The sequence below is a fragment of the Ahaetulla prasina genome, chromosome 8, assembly GCF_028640845.1.
Source record: "Ahaetulla prasina isolate Xishuangbanna chromosome 8, ASM2864084v1, whole genome shotgun sequence".
NCBI classification, from domain to species: domain Eukaryota; kingdom Metazoa; phylum Chordata; class Lepidosauria; order Squamata; family Colubridae; genus Ahaetulla; species Ahaetulla prasina.
This window is the reverse complement of record NC_080546.1, coordinates 51302377-51322481: the sequence shown is the minus strand read 5'-3', so window position 1 is coordinate 51322481 and position 20105 is coordinate 51302377. Positions and strand designations below refer to the sequence as shown.

Here is a 20105-nt window from a genome sequence, read left to right as displayed (position 1 = left end):
TGATTTCATATATATATATATTCATATATATATGAAATCAAATATATATATTTGATTTCATATATATCTATATATATCTATATATATATCTATATATGAAACTTCTTGGTCTACGAGATGCCCCCTCTCATGGATATGGCCCCCCTCTCTATCGAGGGCCTACCTTGATGATAGATTTTGGAATCCCGAGAAGTGGCATGTGGCTAAGAGGGGGTTAAGGGGTTTTTTAAAGGGTTTTTTAGATAAATTTTTAAATAATTTAAATAAGGGGTTTTTAGGGGGTGGGAGGGCTGAGAGGGATTTGGGGGAAATTCCATCAGATCCAAGGCTAGACCCTAGGAAGACTCACGACAGGGACTTTTGCGATCAGGAGGTGGAAGAAGAGGCAGGAGCTCTATGCCATGAGGGCGGTATTATTGGCACAGTAACTGGGAGGGGCAGATATGGCGGGAGTGGGGGCCCATATCATGTTCGGGGTGTGTGCGATCGCTGTTTGTGAGCGATCGTGCGCTCTGGTCCCCCTGACTCCTCCCGTTCCCCGAGTGGTCTAAGTCCTCAGAGTCTGGGCCTTCGGTTGATGTTGTGCAATGCCAGGTCTGTGGTAAATAAAGCCCCCCTCGTTTGTGATCTTATGCAAGAGGGGGGTGCGGACCTGATGGGCATTACGGAGACCTGGTTGGGCACGGAAGGGGGAGTTCCCCTGGTTGAAATGTGCCCACCAGGTTTCTGTGCATTTCATCAGCCGAGGGCCCAGGGCAGGGGTGGGGGGGGGGGTGGCGGTTGTTATCAACGAGAGTCTAGAGCCAAGGGAGACCACTGTACCACATATAGCCGGCTGTGAATCCCTCTTTGTGAAGTGGGGCTGGGGGAGGCAGGTGGGCTTGCTGATCACATACCTGGCTCCTTGCTATGTGACAGCAGCCCTGCCCGAGCTGCTGGATGTAATCACCGGGATGGCGGTTGAGACCCCCAGACTTATGGTCATAGGGGATTTTAACCTGCCATCGGTGGGCGAGGAGTCCATGGCAGCTCAGGAGTTCATGGCTTCCATGACAGCCCTGGACCTGACCTAGTTAGTGACGGGTCCCACTCACATCAGGGGAAACACTCTGGACTTGGTTTTTGTCTCCGGACAGTGGTTGAATGATCTGGAACTAGGGGATATAGTTATTGAACCCTTGTCATGGTCGCATCATTCTTTCCTTAAACTTGACTTTCGAACCGCCGATCCCCACCGCAGGGAAACGGGACCGGTTTGCTGGTTCCGTCCCAGGCACCTGGGTGGATCTGGAGAGGTTCCAGATGGAGCTTGGGCCGCTACCTGAGGACTTGGCCCGCGGCTCGACTGGGAACCTTATTGCTGCCTGGGAAGGGGTGGCGGCGGGGGCTCTGGATTGGATCGTGCCTTTGCGGCCTCTAACTCGGCACCGTTCTCGATTAGCTCCTTGGTATTCCGAGGAGCTGTGAGAGATGAAGCGCCGGAAAAGACGCCTAGAGAGTAATTGGAGGTCCACCTGCTCCGAATCTGACCGGACACTAGTGCGGTCTCAAATTCAGACCTATCTGGTGGCAATGAAGGTGGCAAAACAGGAGTATTTTTCCACCCTCATTGCATCTGCAGATAACCGCCCAGCCGCCCTATTTCGGGTGACACGCTCCCTTATCCATCAGGAAGCGTTGGAAGATCCCCTGCAGGGGCGAGCTGAGGAGTTTGTACAGTATCTGCAAGATAAAATCGCTCAGATTCGGGAAGGGTTGGACGCAGATTGGGTAGGACCGGGTGAGATGGCGGAGGCCGGTCTTGATGTTTCCATTTGGGATGAGTTCGATTCTGTGACTCCTGAGGACATGGACAGGATACTGGGGGGGCTGAATGCGACCACATGTTTATTGGACCCATGTCCCTCCTAGTTGGTTCTGGTCACCCGGGAGGTTACACGTGGCTGGCTTCAGGGGATTGTTAATGCTTCTTTGATGGAGGGTGTTTTCTCTTCTGCCTTGAAAGAGGCGGTGGTGAGGCCCCTCCTCAAGAAGCCTTCCCTGGATCCAGCCATTTTATCTAATTATCGTCCTGTCTCCAACCTTTGCTTCACGGCGAAGGTTGTTGAGAGTGTGGTCGCAGGACAGTTCCCTCAGTACCTGGATGAAACTGTCTATCTAGACCTGTTCCAATCTGGCTTCCAGCCTGGTTACAGAACAGAGACGGCCTTGGTCGCGTTGGTTGATGATCTCTGGAGGGCTTGGGACAGGGGTTGTTCCTCTGTCTTAGTCCTATTAGATCTCTCGGCAGCTTTTTATGGGACTGCCTACTGCCACAAACAGCCCATCGACCTGTGCGCGCCCACAGGGTGGGCCTCCTTGGGGTGCCGTCGGTGAAACAATGTCGACTGGTGACCCCCAGGGGTAGGGCCTTCTCTGTGGGAGCTCCTGCCCTCTGGAACAAGCTGCCTCTGGGGCTTCGCCAACTCCCTGACCTTCGGACCTTCCGCCATGAGTTGAAGACTCTTTTATTCCATTGAGCTGTGCTAGCCTGATTAAGTAATTTTAAATGGGGTTTTAGTTTTTTGTATTAGTTAGTTTTTTAAATATTTTGGCCATTATTTATATAAATTTTAGTCTGTTTTTAATGTGTATTTATTGTATCTTTTAAACTGGCTGTTAACCGCCCTGAGTCCTTCGGGAGAAGGGCGGTATACAAATGCAATAAATAAATAAATAAATAAATAAATAAATAAATAAATAAATAAATAAATAAATAAATAATAAATGTAAGAATATCATCCCAAGCACATGTACATTTTTAGTAAATTCCATTTATTCTCCTGATTTATTAGGAGAAAAAAATAGAGATTGCAGTGCATTAATTGACGTAGTGTGGAATCATAAATTTTACAGATAGGATACTGGGATTGAGTTAGCTGGAAGTTTGTGATAAAGAAGGAACTGAACCACCAGTTTCTGTATATGTAGTAATAAATATCAGCAGCTCATTACAAAACACTATAGCCACAGAACAAAAAATTCCTCTCGAATAAAAAAAGAGAAAATGTGGACTAAACATTAAATGAAGACTCATTCTTTGGGATATAAATTTCCTAGTTATTAAATAAGCAAAATAATAATAAAAATGTCAAACTTTAGGCAAACTTTATTCTTCCACCAACAGTGGAAGACAGAGGAAACAGATTCATTTAGTGTTTTGCTTAAAATTATTTATGAGAAAATTTGCTAAAAATTGATTACATAAAATTCTTCTGCTTACAAAAAAAGTTCTGAAAAAGCAATTTATAGCACCACTGTAATTTTGCAAAACTTTTCCTTCACAAAAAGTGCCTAAGTAGCATGAAAAACGTTTTAATAGTGAAGACATATGTATTTCAAACCAAAATACACGTGCATCAGTATTTGCTTTTTTCTGAAGTTGAAATGGCTTAAGAAACTTTTAAGAGAAATATACAGGCATTTAAAGTATTAGTTTGGCAGGTTATTTCAAAAATACGTAATTCATGATTATTTTTTTTCCCAATTATTATTTAACTCAATAATTGTGATGATTCTTAGATTCTTGCATTACTATTTGTGGGTGACTGGAGAAAAGAGCTGGAAAGAAAGGGCTCAATAATAGAAATAAATATCCTATTTCATCCAGCTCTCAGATCTCAAATTCAGAAATCAATGGAAAACCTTTTTTCTAACTGAATAGTTTTCAGGCATGGCAGCTCTACCACTTTCAAAATTCCCAGTCATCAGGGCAACGTGAACAGGAACACCGGAAATGAACGTCTCAAAAAATACAGAAGCCATGTAGGTTTGAAAAGGTTTGATAAAAATAAGAAAACATAACCTATTTTCATATAAATGTCAGGAAATAGTATTAGTAGGTTTTGTAATTGTTGTACCTCCCAGAGTCATGAGATGGTCAGCCATATAAATTTGATTAGTAAATCAAATAAATGAACATGATATAACTTTCACAAAGAACAGCAAAAACATTTTTGAAAGTGTTTTATTCTCCGCCTGCAGAAAAATTTAAGATGTAATTCTATAGACATCTACAGAAAAGTGAGCCCCACCTAAGTACAAGGAGACTTACTTCCTTGTAAACAGATGTAAGAATTGCAGTCTAAGGTGGCTAACTCCCACCCCCTCCACATATGCAATTTGCTTACCCTTCACGCTACCTGATGTAAGGCAATTCTGAAATACAAATGTTCACTCTCTTCTCATGACATCCTGAGTTTGCATATAAGTAGCAGGTCTTCTAAAAGTGAAAATGTCCTTCTGATGGTTCAGATGTCTCCTCCATTTTTGCTCCAAAAGACATCTGCAATAATGACAAGGACTTTTTTACTTCAAAATTCAAGGCAGCAATCAATGTATTTTTTATGACATGGAAGCAATAAAAAATTAAAAATCTACTTCAGTTCAAAAATAGGGCACTGAAAACAATGAAGGTAAAAATGACAATTTGATTTTCTGAAGTAGATTAAAATCTAGCATCTGGCCTTTTGTTTTTCAACAAATATTTCTGTAAAAAAGAGTCCTTCATTAATTAATTAAACTGCTGTTCAAAATTTCATATTTGCTTCAGAAAAAAAAAATCAGGTCTGCAAATGCCAGTCAGCAGGAACTGCCTGTAATTCCAAATATAGACTTCAATTTCCTTACTAGGTCTTTAAATGACTGATTAGAATTAACTTAAAGCCAAGCGCTGCAATCAACAGAATCATATGTTGCAGCTCATATTTACACTAGAGATGGTTGTAGTGATGTTTGAAGCATACAGATATGAAAGTATATGAAAGGAGACATCACACTGAAAATCTAAAATGGCATCCATCGATGACTGTTTATCCTGCTAATTGTAGGATTCACTTGAGGGCTGTATAAAACAGTTAAAAAGTAAACTTCACAAGACATCCAGAGACAACTGGGAATAGCTTTCAGGGTATCCACCTGAAAAAATGGAAAAAAATGTGGCTGCTTTAATGATTCAAAGAGCAACACTTTGTTATGCTCCCATGTATCATGAGGGACCTCCTTTGAATCCTTTGTGCAGGAATCCTCTATATTTTGACTCATGTTCCCATTTGTATTATTTATGAAGCCTTGGTACAGATATTATGTCTATTCTTTGACAGTTATCATTCACAAACTAAGGACTGGCTATTCTCCTCCTCCTCTTTCTCCTCAACTTTAACAATGGTTAAATCATATCTGATATAAACTTTCAAATGAAGTTGGGAGTAGTTTTGGAAACTAATAAAAATACAGTCCTCATTAAAGTTAATCAGGATTTAGGTGGATCCAAATCTAGTACTAAACTATGCCCTAAGAGTATCTGTGAGAAGAGAAAATTTGGAAACAGAGAAACGTTCAGAAGTGAATATTTCCCAGGCTACTTTCTGATTATGAAATATGATGATGAAAGAAAATTATGAAACAACACATGGTGTTGTTTATATTTACTTCAGTAAATTTGCATAACAATGATATTATATATATATCAGAAAGATATATACACCAGTACATCACTCATTCATTTTCAATATTATTGAATTTGATTAACAATCTCTTCTTGTTTGGCTAAGAGCAGTTTGGGTTTTGTAATACTTTGGAAATATTTCCCATATAGAACAGATGTCCTAGGAACACCAGTTCCTAACTTTGAATTCTGCCTTATCCACATTGTCCTTACAATAAAAAAATAAATTGAAACAAGCAATAATTGGTGAGTGAATATTTATATTTCAATGATGAATTGTGCCATAAAAGTTAAAAATTGAGATATGGAGAAGGGATTAATGCTGTTTTATATTTATAGCAAATATTTGTAGAACGAGTGGAACAAACTGCTCTGAATAATAATTTAATCACACTTCCATATTTAAGATTTTTAATTTTTTACCCTGTTTCTATAGTTGGGTTATGAACTAATTATTATTATTTTCCTGAATATCAGTTTATTTGTTAAAAAACAAAAAGAGATCAAAAGTTGCATAATAATTGGAGAAAAATCTGGATAGAAAAAAACACCAGTTTACAAACTTGCATCAATTGAAGATGATAATGTTTGTCTTAATATGTTGTGGCAGTTGAATCAAGCAATCAGATAGCTGTCAATCTATGTCACAAGAAGTGACAATAGAAGAATGGATATTGCAATGAAAAGCAGCAATAGCATTCACCTCATCAAATACCATTAAATATATTCTGTTTCATCAAAGTCATTGATTTTGTATATACCTATGACTAATTTGCTAAAAAAATAAAATGGGATTGCTTTATGCACAAATTTCTTTTCAGAAATAACAAAGAAGACATAAGAATGTTACTAATTGTAGAAGTAACTAAATATGCTATATTCCAGATTGGTTGTGGTTCAACTCTTATAGTTCTTTATTAGCTAGATCAATTGAAAATTATGGAAATTGAATTTGAACTGAAAAGCTGGAACTTAGGGCTGTCCTAAATGCTTTGGAAAGAGAATATGCATATTCAAATGCTAATTGTTTTCCATATGTAGACAGCAAGCTTTAATTTCAAAAAATAGCTGTGATATGCTGCTAACACATGCAAAACCATCTTTGTTATCCAACAAGGCTAATGCATCATGCCAAGCACAGGCCTCATCCCACTTTTATTTCTGCAAATCCAGGAGGTCAGTGCTGGAAGGAAATCTATAAAATCCTAAATCAGTCACAACATACTACTAGACTGTTCAGCTTGAATCACTATAAGTATAGACTAATTACTATTTAATTTTTGTGAAACTAACAAAATCTTCATAATTATCAAACTCTTAGCTTTATCTCTGACTATAAATTAGAAAATACCAAATAAAGTGCAGCGAAGACATAATTAGCACATGTGGAATCCTGAATGGCATTCCTGAATGGCAAAATAATTGAAATAACCACATCTGAATCCCCTAATATAGAAGAAACCACAGGTAGCCATATAATACCCTATTATTGTTAGTTACTTCTTTGCCTCCTCAGACAACCAGCTCACAGCTTTATTGTACAGCATCCTGTATCATAAACAGTACTCAAACACATGTGGATCACATTATATGCAGCATTAGCCCATCATTATCATCATGACTTTTGATAAATATACAAGTGTCTATTTCCCTATATAGGCAACAATTTCCTGTTCAGAAAAATAAGTACATTTGCCAGACATTACCATATAATATGTCATGTGCAGAAATAATGTGTACACAATAGTAGCTTTTGGCATAAGTTGTCTTGCAGTGAAGTGAAGTGCCTGTAATTTTCTTGCTTACAAAAGGTGTTGCGTCTGCTTTGCAAGTAAAGGAGGAGAAAGGAAGTCCATGTCATTGCAGAAATGAAGATTGGCTATCCAGGAAAGGTCAGTTTCAATCAGTTTGAGTCTGATCTCAGGGTAATAGTCTGTAACCAAATATTTGGCTGATTAACCAAACCCTTTCATCAAGAGAAAAGCTGTGTAATAAAAGTTGACATCATTTTGTAACTTCAAAATTATGGCATAAATATGTTAGTAAATGTCCAGTCCTTTTTAAAAAAAACCAAAAAAACTTTACAGTAGAACCTCTGGTCACAACCATATTTTGTTCCATAACTTTGGTTGCAACCTGATTTGGTAGTGACCCAAACCTAATTTTGGAAATTTGGCACTTATAAAAAAAATGGCACAAAAGGGAAAATCGGACGTGAAAAAAATATTTTTGGACACTTTTTTGGTTGGAAAACAATATGGTTGTGGTCAGAAGTGGTTGTGACCAGAAGTTCTACTGTATTAAATTTCATTAAGACTCAAATTCAGGAAAACAGAAAAATTAAAAGAGAATAGGAAAAAGAAAGTCATACAGAAACAAGATTAGCACAAAAGAAAAAAAGGAAAAAAAATAAAACAGGAGTAGTATAGAGTACTGTAATTTTATTTTAAGATTAACAACAATATACAGTATTTCTATAACCATAAACATTTCTAATAGTAAATTCCAAAATTAAAATTTTATTTCTTTCAGTTTTAAGCAAACTATTCAGATGTGGTTTCCAAATAGAAACAAAGCTAGTCTTTTCTTTAATCAAAAGAGTCAATTTTGCTATTTCTACCTGTTAATTTCATCATCCATTCTTCCATGGTGGGAAGATTTCTTCCATCTCTGTGCTTACAGAAGTCTTGCTGCTATTATCATATATAATCCCCTATTTTTCTTCAGATTGATTACATTTCCAACATATATTTGACACATTCTTATACATTTTTGACAATTTTTTAGCTGTTAAGTTCCAAAAACACACATATAAAAATTCTTACAATCTATAATTTATAAGTCAAATTATCAAGCTATAATTTAATGTAAATTTCAATCCTTTAGTCTACATATTTTTCCATTGATCAAGCATTATACAATATACCAAAATACCATATTTTTTTGCCCATTTAATCTTGATAAATCTTTGTCATATTAATCTTCCATGTTCATTTTTAATAATAGTTTGTATACCTTAGCTATAACATGCTCGTCATTAGTACATAAATCTAATTTAAAGTAAGTTTTCTCATTTGTAAAACCAAAATACTTCTTGTCCAGTTTCAGTCTTTCTGTTAACCAAACATAAGCATTATGTTCAAAAGCATACTACGGACAAGTATGACCCTCCATTTCAAATTATTTTTCCATTTTCAGTTTAGATTCCCTTTTAGAAGTCAGTAGATCTGGGTGACTTCTAAAAGGCACATGGTGGTTCAGTGGCTAAGATGCTGAGCTTGTCGATCAGAAGGTCGGCAGTTCAGTGGTTTGAATCCCTAGCGCCGCATAATGGAGTGAGCTCCTGTTACTTGTCCCAGCTTCTGCCAACCTATCTATTTGAAAGTATGTAAAAAGTGCAAGTAGAAAAATAGGGACCACTTTGATGGGAAGGTAACAGTGCTCCATGTGCCTTTGGCGTTTAGTCATACCGGCCACATGACCAGAGTCGTCTTCAGACAGCGCTAGCTCTTTGGCTTATAAACGGAGATGAGCACCGCCCCTAGAGCCAGAAAACAACTAGCTCGCATTGCAGGGGAACCTTTTACCTTTAGGTCTGAGTAGGTCAACCAATTTTGTAAGTACTTCTAAAAAAAAGCTTATTGGGGTGACAATCATGAAGAAATTTGGGAATCAATCTTGTTTTATATTTGTTCCAAGCCTTCATTATGAAATGATTTTGGAAATCCATATTTACCTTAACTTTGTCATATCATAGGTAGCCGTGCCACTCAAATCTCAAATCATGTCCTTAGATATATGAAAATCTAACAGGGACACAGCAACAAATTGTGAAATCTATCAAATAAGTTGATTTTTTTAAAAAAAAAGTGACTATAATTTGCTGGAGAATCAAAATGCTTCATGAAATTGCTGTCTCAGCTTGCATTCCTTGGCCATCTTTGGCTTATTGCAATGTCAACCATAAGTTGTTCTTTATGGTAAAGTCAGAATTAACTATTGTAAGAAAGAATATAAGGAATACTTCCAAAGATCATAATGTAGTTGTAATTTTTGGTGACAGCGAAAGAGAGACCATTCTAACAACAACAACAAAAAAAGATATTGTTTTATAATGATACTTTTTTTTGTTGTTCAACTGTGTCCAATTTTGTTGCCCTTAACAAAAGACATTTTGGACTCAATTGTGGTTGTAAGTCAAATACTACCTGTATATTCAATAAAACAAGAGTCCTACCAGTCATATCACCTTCTTACTCTAACGGAGCATCTTCTGAATCCAAGTTTATGCTATGATGAAGATATCTGCAACGTATTATCTTCTTGACAAACATTCTTGGGAGACCTTTGAGAGACATCTGAGTCTTTTGATTTGAGTTCTGCAACTCTAGTTGCAAATGTTATGACTGCTGTGAAGAGAAACTGAATTGTGTCCTTCTCTACATAGTGCATAGCCATTTCTGTCTCTCCTCCCTCTTTCTTCCCCAAAAGTCAATAAAAGAAATCCAGATTTCCAAATTGTTTTTTTTTCCAGCCATTTGGTAACATGGTGGCAAGAATGAAGAAATATGGATTGATTTCCCCAAGCTATCACTTTAAACCGGCCTTAATCAGTTTGGTTTCCTTGCAGAGAAACAAGGGTGATCTTCACTGATTTACATTTTCTTCCTTCCTTCCTTCCATCTTCATTCACCTTCTGATCTATGTCAGATTTCCATCATGTGGTGAGGTTTTTCATAGTGAAAATGTCAGCAAATAACTGTGATAACTACCCAGGTTCCATGTTCTTATTCTGCATTGTTGTAGCTTCTTCATAAGTAATACATTACAAATAAAAAGTGTGTGTGTATGTGTGCACGTGCACAGGCGCGCGCACACACACACACACATATATAAGGAGATGTACTATTTGTATTTATTGTCTTAAATGATTTAAATAGCAATCAGAAACTTAAAAGAAAATCCTTTTTCACAAAACACATAGCACAAATAATGCTATGCTTGATATATACCATCCTGTATCCTTTGCATTTATACCGTATCAATAGAACAGAGAATTCATGTTGTTTTGATGTGCCTCATTTAACAGTCTTCCCACAACTTTAAAGTTACACGAGATATGTAAATGACCATGTAAATACTCCTGCATTCAGAGTTTGTAACAGTTATAGCTAAATGTTACAGTTTAATTAATAACAATTATTTAAAATGAATCAAGCCTGCATTTTAAAACTCTTCTCTCAACAGTTCATCAGCTGCAAATGCTTTAATAAAAGAGTTTGGCATTGTTTTGCCAAAAAGGGTAATGGAAAATTTAAACTGCAATTTAAGTGGAAAATCTTCAACCTAAATATTTTAGGAATATTAAAAAAAGTTGCAAAGAATGGATTTTTTTACCATATTGACATAGAATTGTGCTGCTCATTACAATGATAATTTCTTTATAAACCCAAAACTTTTACATTTTACATTGAATACAATTATTCTGTTAGCACACCCTTGACCACAATAATGAAAAGATAATTAGAAAAGCAATACTTGGGATGAAGACAAATAAGCAGATATGCGTGACAGTGCTTATGGAACATGGTCAGAAGCATAGAAAACTAAAGAAGTAGAACCAAACTTGTTTCTAGCAAAATACCAGTTGTAGCCCAGCAATCTCTCCCCTAGCCACAATTTTCCTCATGTTCTATAGATCTCAGCTGGTTTCATTCATGATATTTTAAAACAGTGGTTCTCAACCTTTTCTTCACCACAGACCCCCTTTAAATACCCTTTGTAGCCACTGACCATGGCCTCAGACCACCAAAACTTAATTCAAGATTTAAATCATAACATTTCTTCAAACCTTTATATTCCCGCACTCCCCAGGATGACATTGTGGCCCCCCCAAGGGTCCACATATCACAAGTTGAAAACCACTGCTCTAAAGCATTTTCTATTATTTTCTCCATACTATAGTCACACATTGTGACTTTCTATAAACAAGCTCACAATAGTGATATCCTGAATTACTGAGACCTACCCTTGGCATATGACTCTGAAAATCGTTGTGGCAAAACCAGAATGCACAGGATAGTCGTTATGTTTTTGGAGTCTTATTACGGAAGAGTATAGAAAATAGCCTCTTCTATTTCAAAGAAGTTACTCTTTGGTTGACTAGAATTTGCTTGATCTAGTCTACCTATTCCAACTGAGAGTCACTTTCTAAGATTATAAGCACTTTGTTGTTGTTAGTTGCGAAGTCGTGTCCGACCCATCACGATTCTATGGACAACATTCCTCCAGGACTTCCTGTCCTCTGCCATCCTCTGGAGTCCATTTAAGCTCACACCTACTGCTTCAGTGACTCCATCCAGCCACCTCGTTCTCTGTCGTCCCGTTCTTCTTTTGCCCTCAATCTTTCCCAGCATTAGGCTCTTCTCCAGTGAGTCCTTCCTTCTCATTAGGTGGCCAAAGTATTTCAGTTTCATCTTCAGGATCTGGCCTTCTAAAGAGCAGCCAGGGTTGATCTTTCTAGGACTGACTTGTTTGTTCGCCTTGCATTCCAAGGGACTCGCAGGAGTATTCTCCAGCACCAGAGTACAAAGGCCTCGATTCTTTGGCGCTCAGCCTTTCTTATGGTCCAACCTTCACAGCCATACATTGCAACTAGGAAAACCATAGCCTTGACTATATGCACTTTTGTTGGCAGGGTGATGTCTCTGCTTTTTAGTACGCTGTCTAGATTTGCCATAGCTTTCCTCCCATCTGCGGTGATTTTGGAGCCCAGGAAAATAAAATCTGTCATTACGTCCATTACTTCCCCATCTATCTGCCAGGGATTGAGAGGGCCGGATGCCATGATCTTAGTTTTCTTAATGTTGAGTTTCAAGCCAATTTTTGCACTCTCCTCCTTCATCTGCATCAAGAGGCTTTTTAGTTCCTCTTCTCTTTCTGCCATTAGAGTGGTATCATCTGCATATCTGAGGTTGTTGATATTTCTCCCTGCAATTTTAATTCCAACTTTTGATTCATCTAGCCCCGCCTTTCTCATGATGTGCTCTGCATATACAGCCTTGCCGGACTCCTTTCCCAATTTTGAACCAATCAGTGGTTCCGTGTCCAATTCTCATTGTTGCTTCTTGACCCACATGCAGGTTTCTCAAGAGACAAATAAGATGGTCTGGTACTCCTATTTCTTTAAGAACTTGCCACAATTTGTTGTGATCCACACAATCAAAGGCTTTAGCATAGTCAACGAAGCAGAAGTAGATGTTTTTCTGGAACTCCCTAGCTTTCTCCATGATCCAGTGTATGTTGGGAATTTGATCTCTAGTTCCTCTGCCTCTTCGAAATCTTGCCTGTACTTCTGGTAGTTCTCAATCCACATACTGCTGGAGCCTAGCTTGTAGGATTTTAAGCATAACCTTACTATCATGTGAAATGAGTGCAATGGTGAGATAGTTTGAAGATTCTTTGGCATTGCCTTTCTTTGGAATTGGAATGTAAACTGACCTTTTCCAGTCCTGGGGCCACTGCTGAGTTTTCCAAATTTGCTGGCAAATTGCGTGTAGCACTTTTACTGCATCGTCTTTTAAGATTTTGAATAGCTCAGCTGGAACACTGTCTTTTCCACTAGCTTTGTTGTTGCTCAGATTTCCTAAGGCCCCTTTGACTTCACATTCTAGGATGTTGTTGTGGTCCGTCAGCAGCCTACGGAGCTGGCAACGGACTCGGACAGCAATGAGGCTGAGGTGAAGCCAGGGCCATCAGGAAGTGAGGTGCGGACTCCAGAGCCTCCAGAGACTGATAATAGTGAGACAGAGGAACAGGAGGAGCCTGTTCCTAATGCACGCATGAGAAGAGCTGCCAGAAGGCAAGAGCAGCTCAAGCAGAGAGGACAACTAGGGAGTAGGGCCAAGAGATGGTTGGCCCCTCCCTTAAGGCCTAAAACACTGGTGTTTCAGCTTTGCCGGAAAACAACATTGTAGCTGCGTCTTCTGCTTCGTCTTTTGCTTTGTATACGACTTTGTTTTTGTGGCTTCTCGCAGTTTGCCTAGCTGGACTAAGGTTTGTAAGAAAACTGAGGAATTTGTGTTGGGAGGTACTTGTTTTACTTTGAGTTGAACGACGCTGGGAATGAAGTAATTCCCAGCTGTTCGAATAAAGTTTGTTTTTCATGGACTAAGTTTATTACCACCTACTTGGGCCTGGGTCACATCAGATGTCTGGCTCAAGGTCAGTGACCACCCCATCGTGGTTATCAGGGATGTTAAGCTCGTTCTTGTATAGTTCTTCTGTGTAATTTTGCCACCTCTTCCTAATCTCTTCTGCCTCTGTTAGGTCCCTGCCACTTTGGTCCTTTATCATGCCCATCTTTGCATGAAACGTTCCCTTCATATCTCCAATTTTCTTGAAGAGATCTCTGGTCCTCCCTATTCTATTGTTTTCTTCTATTTCTTTGCACTGTTCATTTAAGAATATTGTTATCTCTTCTAGCTATTCTCTGGAATTCTGCATTCAACTGGTGAAAGATACTGGTGTATATTTCTCTTATAAGCACTAGTTTTTCCCAACTATGTTATCTTGAATAGTTTAATTCATTGCTCTATTGCCCCAAGCTCTGCAGCTATCTTGGACCATGCTGTCAAATTTCAGTAGTGTGTTTGATAAAAATCCATGGTGCAATTTATGCCATTTCTAAATAGAAAATACAAGAAAATGATTGGGTGTGCTACACTAATAGAGTATTATCATAAAAAATGAAATATATCACCCCTATCCATGAACAAAACCTATAAAAACGTGGAATCCTTATGCGATGTCTAGTCCTACACACTTTGGAACATCATGTCATTACAACATTCGCACAGTCCAAAAATATTTAGTGTGATTTTGACTATAAATAGTCCAACTCTCCACTCCTCTTCAAGTTTAAAATACCGAGCATGGAACTATAATATTCCTGTAAAACAAAATTTTTTATACTTGACGTGGAAAAAGATGGATTTAATGGATTCAGAATGCTTCTCAATTGATGCACTTAAAGAGGCTCATAATTTATTTTTGAGATCAGCAATGCAGGTAAATAGAGAAACTAAATTATTCATGAATTCTCTACACAATGCTATTTATTAAACTACATTTAATATACTATTCCAATCTTATGCTCAGGAAATAATATTTTGTGGGAAAATTTTTGGAGTATAACAGATACTACCTTGAACTCCTGAAGGAATGTCATATTATAAACTTAATAAATAAAATAAACTTGCCTTAGGTAGGAAACATTTTCACATAGGAAACAATACACAGCTATAATTCAAGCAATTGTACAGTATGATTCTACCACTCCAAGTTATTATGGTTATACATTGAGTCCTTGCTTAACAATGGTAAATGGGACTGGAAGTTTGGCTACTAAACAATATAGTCTTAAAGCACAGTGTCACATGACTGCATACCTTAATGATGCCAATCCTGGCAGTCCCTGTTGCCATTGTTAAATGAAATGTGTGGATCATTAAGTCACCACCTCCTTGTGACTCCCTGTCAGTTTCCAAGAAGCGAAATCAATAGAGGAGGAAGAAGTTGCAAGTCCTAGATGGAACCATACTAATGTTAATTGAGGGCTATCTGCCCTGAAAAAACTAATTTGCTTGTTTGAATATAGTGTATGCATTTGTATTCATTTGCCCTGGGAGAATTGGTTTCTATTTTCAATATCAAAGTAAAACTTTGTTTCCACTTGGTCTGTCCCTCTGTCAGTACTGTAGAATATATATCTCCAGCCCATGCGGGTGTGTGTGTGTATGTGTGTGTGTGTGTGTGTGTATGTGTGTGTGTGTGTGTGTGTGTATGTGTGTAGGGGCATGCAGAAAGGGCTGCAAGAGAAAGACAAAAATTCTATAGTGCAAGTGGAAGTTCACTTTGTAACCTAAATTTATTTAGCCTATTTAATGTAGAGTTCCAAAATTTAAAGTAAGTGATATAGCCTTCCATACGTAACATACATAATCTTGTTTTCGGAACTCCCCAGACTGATGAAATGAACACCAGCAGCAAATACTTCAAAGGAAGACTATATCCTTTGATTGTATGCTGGTTATATAATAATTACTTTGCAGCAGTAAGGAGGTGATTTATTCTAAACTCCCCACAAATTCTGGAAAACACTGTAGTATGTTAGGTGCTCTTGTGGACACCACAGGAAAAAGATGTGCTTCCCCAGAGTCATCCGTCGGATTTCATCTGCCCAGATTGTCAAAACACCGTGTAAGAATAACTAACATTCCATGTGACACCCTTCAAAAGCCAGCAAGACATTTCATTCAGAGCATCAACTAAAGATTGGAATTCTAGAAGGGGGTGTGGAAACACATTTGTCTGCTTTGCTGACGCAATTCCCTGCACGTGTTTTCTGCTCCCTGCACATGTTTTCTGTTCCTTCAGCAAGCAAGATTTTTTTTCTTAATGAAAGTTTAAAAGGGCCAGAGAGGTATGAATGACTAGATTTAGAATACGTGTGCCCCAATTGAGCCAACTTGATATAGCGAATAAGGAGAGGACCATCCTCTATTAGAACAAACATCAAAGAAGGCAGATTTGCTCAAGAGATTCTCTTCTTTAAATACATGCAGACAGGAAGAATTAAAACTCTGTTTAACTGCCTGAGAGTTTTCCAATGAATTAAATAGACAGGAGAAAGGCCAAAGAATTAGTTAGCATTGAACTAGCTGCACCCCAAATAGGGATGGTAGCAACATATTCACTTTGTGCCATTATTTCTTACCCTGGATTAATAACCTGGAGTATGGTTTAGTTGACCATCTCTTTCCATTTATTCATCTAAGAGAGAACTGTATTGCTCCCCTCTTTCTTTCTGGAATGTGTGACTCCAACCGGGACTAGATCTTACCAATGTCCCTGAGCATGGAGTTTTATATAAACAACCTAAACCTGCTCCTGCTAAAAAAATCTCCTTGTTTACCCTCCTATCTGAAGTGGGGAAAAATACATTTCAGGCCCTTGTTTTTTGTTTTTGTCACCTACTTTGAAGCTGGTGTTCTGCATAGTACAGGACTCAGCGAGGTCAACCTGCAAACCTTGAAAAACTATTGAATTCTGTACTTAAGAAGGAAAGAGTGGATACATGAGATGGGTTCATCCTATGGGCAGGTCCTAGAAAGGGTGCCACCCCAAACTTCCGGGGAAGGCTAGCCTGAACTACAGAAGTTGCCTTGCAGCCACCCGGCAGAGTCCGGAGAATAAAAAACGGGCGGCTGGATGGATCCCAGCTATGCGATTTTAGCTGTGCCTGCCAGATTAAAGAGGGAGGGCACTAGGGGAGGCAAACCATCGCTTTCTGGCGGAGGGAGATAAAATTAATTGGGCGCCTCATAGCCAGAAGGAACGCCTTTATGATTTGCAGGGGAATATTGTCCCGGGACCGAGCGACTCTCCGCCCCCTCAACACCCCCCATCTTTCCTCCTCTCCCCGGAGTGCCGTCCGGAGCGCGGCTGGGTTGGTTTGCAACTTTCTTGCCACCCTCCTTCGGCTTCCCGTTTCTCACCAGCGTTCCTCAGCTTCTTGTTCCTATACACGGACAGGATCACCAGCAGGTTGCCCAGCAGGTCCACCACGATGGTGAAGATAAGGATCACGGCCAAGGTGGAAGCCACCCAAGGGGGCCTGTCCAAGGTGAGCTGGTCCTGCGGCCCTGAGCCATTCAATGGCCCGCTCCCATTGACAGACATGCTGAGAGTCACGCTCGCCGGACGTCCAGGCCAGCGATGCAAAGTTGGGCAGCAGAACTTCGTCCCTTTCCTCTGCCCTTCTTTAGGGGAGATGCTAGAAGTGGACCAGGCGGGGTGGGGTGGAAGGATAACGGCATTTTACTCCGTCTCCCCCCCCCCCGTCCCTTTGCAAAAGAGCCGAGCCGTTGCTGCCCCTAGCGCCGGACGCCTCCCATCCTCGTTCGCCCCTTACTCAGACTGGGACGTTTCGCCGAAGTGTGCATGTGCCTCGTTGAGTTATTTTTATAGCATTTCCACCCCCCCCCTCCTTCCCCTCGTTCCGCCTTCATCGCCCCGACGCTTCGGCTGCTGCACTTGCGTCCGGCATCCACACCTCAGCGCCTCTCCCCCCAAACACACACAAACGCCCCAACAGCCGCCACCGTTGTCTCCAGGTGACATTCCGCGTTGGCGTCTGGCCTCCCCCTTCCCGAGACACGTGCGGCGCGAGGGGATTCCAGCTGCCGTCCGAGTGGGCAGCGCGGGCACAGTGCCCTCCTGCGGCCTGCGCGGGAATAAGAGTTTCCATTCACGGGGAAATTGTAAGCGGAGAGGGTCTGTGCAGGCGCGGGCGCGAGCGCGCAAGGTCCCATTCATTTCTCTCCCCCCCCTCCCAGGTTTTCCCTCCATTCATTTCTTCGCTCGCTCATTCATGAGTCTACCGGGGTTCATTCATGAGATTGGCCGTCGGTAGGTCCTGGAGAGGCACCACCCAGCAATTGTTTCTATCTTTTGCACTTGAAGTAGCGGCTGGCTGGCTTTTTTGGGAGAACAGAAGAACGGAAGAGCAAGAGGAAGACGATGAGGAGGAGTTATTTATTTATAATAAATGTGAATTTTATGTACGCTTTCTAAATCGATTTTTAGTCAAATAGGTAAGGAAGGGGAGGAGTGGTTGGGAATGGAGGGGGAAAAAAAATACTGATTCCGAATAGACTGCTACACAAATTTCCTTTGAGTACAGTATTTGCTTTGCATGAGGAATGAGCAGAGAAGGCAACTTAGACCCCTGCTTCAGGGGAGGAAAAGAAAACAGCAAAGAAGAGTCCAAATGTCTTATTTTTATTCTTTACCTTTGTAAAAATAAGTAAAAATCAGATCCTGTAATGTTTCTGCAATACTGCTTATGGATCTCCTAAAAGATGCAGGTTACCTTTCCTGACTGTGAGATGTAATGCAGATTTTTCATGTGATCTCGGAACACACCAGGCTATCTGAAAGTGGGATCCTTTCCATCCCATCTCTCAGGGACCTGCTTGATTTTTCAGTGGAGATATTGCCAGCAGAATAATAATATGCTTATAGGGGTTATGAATTGGACAGTGTTATAAACCAGTATTTCTCACCATTAGAAACTTTAAGGTGTTTGGACTTCAAGTTCAAAAGGTTGACAAACATTGCTGTAAAGTAAACAGTCTGATCTGTGCAAAAAAATAGCAGGGGAATTACTCTTTTTCCCCTCAGAGAGAAAGCCGATTGTGTTTATTTTTTAAAGGTGTGTGTCATTAAATGAAATTTGTGTGCAAAACATGTTTACATTATTCAAACAGCTTTAAAAAATGCTAACCAAATAGTCCATAGAGCTAAATCCCCTCTCATTTTGGTTTCTAGCTGAAAAAGAAAGAGCAATGTCTTATATGCTCTTATGAAAGCTCAATATATAATTATTTGGCCATTTGGAGACCTACCTCCTTTCTTCTTTCAAAGAAAAAAAAAAGTAGAATTTACTTTTGTACAATGTACCGATCCATAACCATTTGGTGATTATGTCATTTTGAAGTCCTTGACACCAAATAATGAAAGATGCTGCGCTGGGCTATAAAAAGGGGAGAAAAAGCAATCATAATCACAAAGCTTAACAAGCTGAATAACAAACAAATGAAAAAGTAGGAAGTGATAGACATGTAAAAAAAAAACCAACCTCTAAGAAGACGTAGCAGTTTCCTATGGTGGCATGCCATTTGCTAAGAGGGAGAAAAAAAACCTGTGCTAAAAATAGCATCCAGTGCTCTTACACGTGCCTTATGCTACAAGGAAAATTTCTCTGATTTGTACTGATCACAGATTCAGAGGAACAGCGCATCAGAAAGTGAGGAAAAAGGATGATGCATCGCTATACTAAGCCAGTTTTTGTCAATCGAGCTATTCTTGTGAGAAAAGAGACTTGTTAAAATCTTTCAAAAATACAAAAAGTATGCAGGATCTCTTTTAATGTCATGTTAATTCAAGCCGGTGTTCAGCTATTCTATCTGAAAGAAAGATGATGCTCTGTTTAAAATAATCTCCACCATTCAAATGTGGACCATAATTTTGTGCAATACCCAACTTCTCCAACTCTGATCTTAGCTGCCCTAGTTTCAATACGGTTTCTCCATTCCTGGAAAACTTGGGAGAAAATTTCCTCTGTCATGAATATACACATGTGACACATTTGCATATATGTTTATGTATTTGCGTATGCTGAGTTGCCACAGCTACATCAAAAGACAGCTTGGCTAGAATTATTTCCTTCCAAATTTATATTGCTTTTATTTGTACATTGCCCAGAGTCACGATCATGAGATGAGCAACTATATAAAGGTGACAAATAAATATTAATTGAAATAATTACTAATTTAAAATAAATTACCTTTAACATAAAGTAGCTTATTTATAAAGTTAATAGATTTCCTGCTGGCATATAATACACAAATCAGTCACAGATACATGCATGCACACTATCTTGCTTGCTGCAGTAGAAAAAGGAAAACAAAAAAAGACAGACAGAGGATGCAAGGGAATAACATCAAAGGGAAGGAAAGGGAGGGGAAATGAAAGGAAGAACGAATTACTAGATGGA

The 20105-nt window shown here is 39.3% G+C and overlaps 1 protein-coding gene across 1 annotated transcript in view; it reads right to left on the bottom strand.

Annotated features, from left to right (window-relative positions):
- MTNR1A (melatonin receptor 1A) overlaps positions 1 to 17842 on the bottom strand; it is a 36458-nt gene extending 18616 nt beyond the window's left edge. The window contains exon 1 of the mRNA XM_058193733.1: positions 17044 to 17842. Coding sequence (XP_058049716.1) covers positions 17044 to 17227 — 184 coding nt within the window. The 5' untranslated portion in view covers positions 17228 to 17842. The remainder of the gene's footprint in view (positions 1 to 17043) is intronic.
- Positions 17843 to 20105: the final 2263 nt, after the last annotated feature.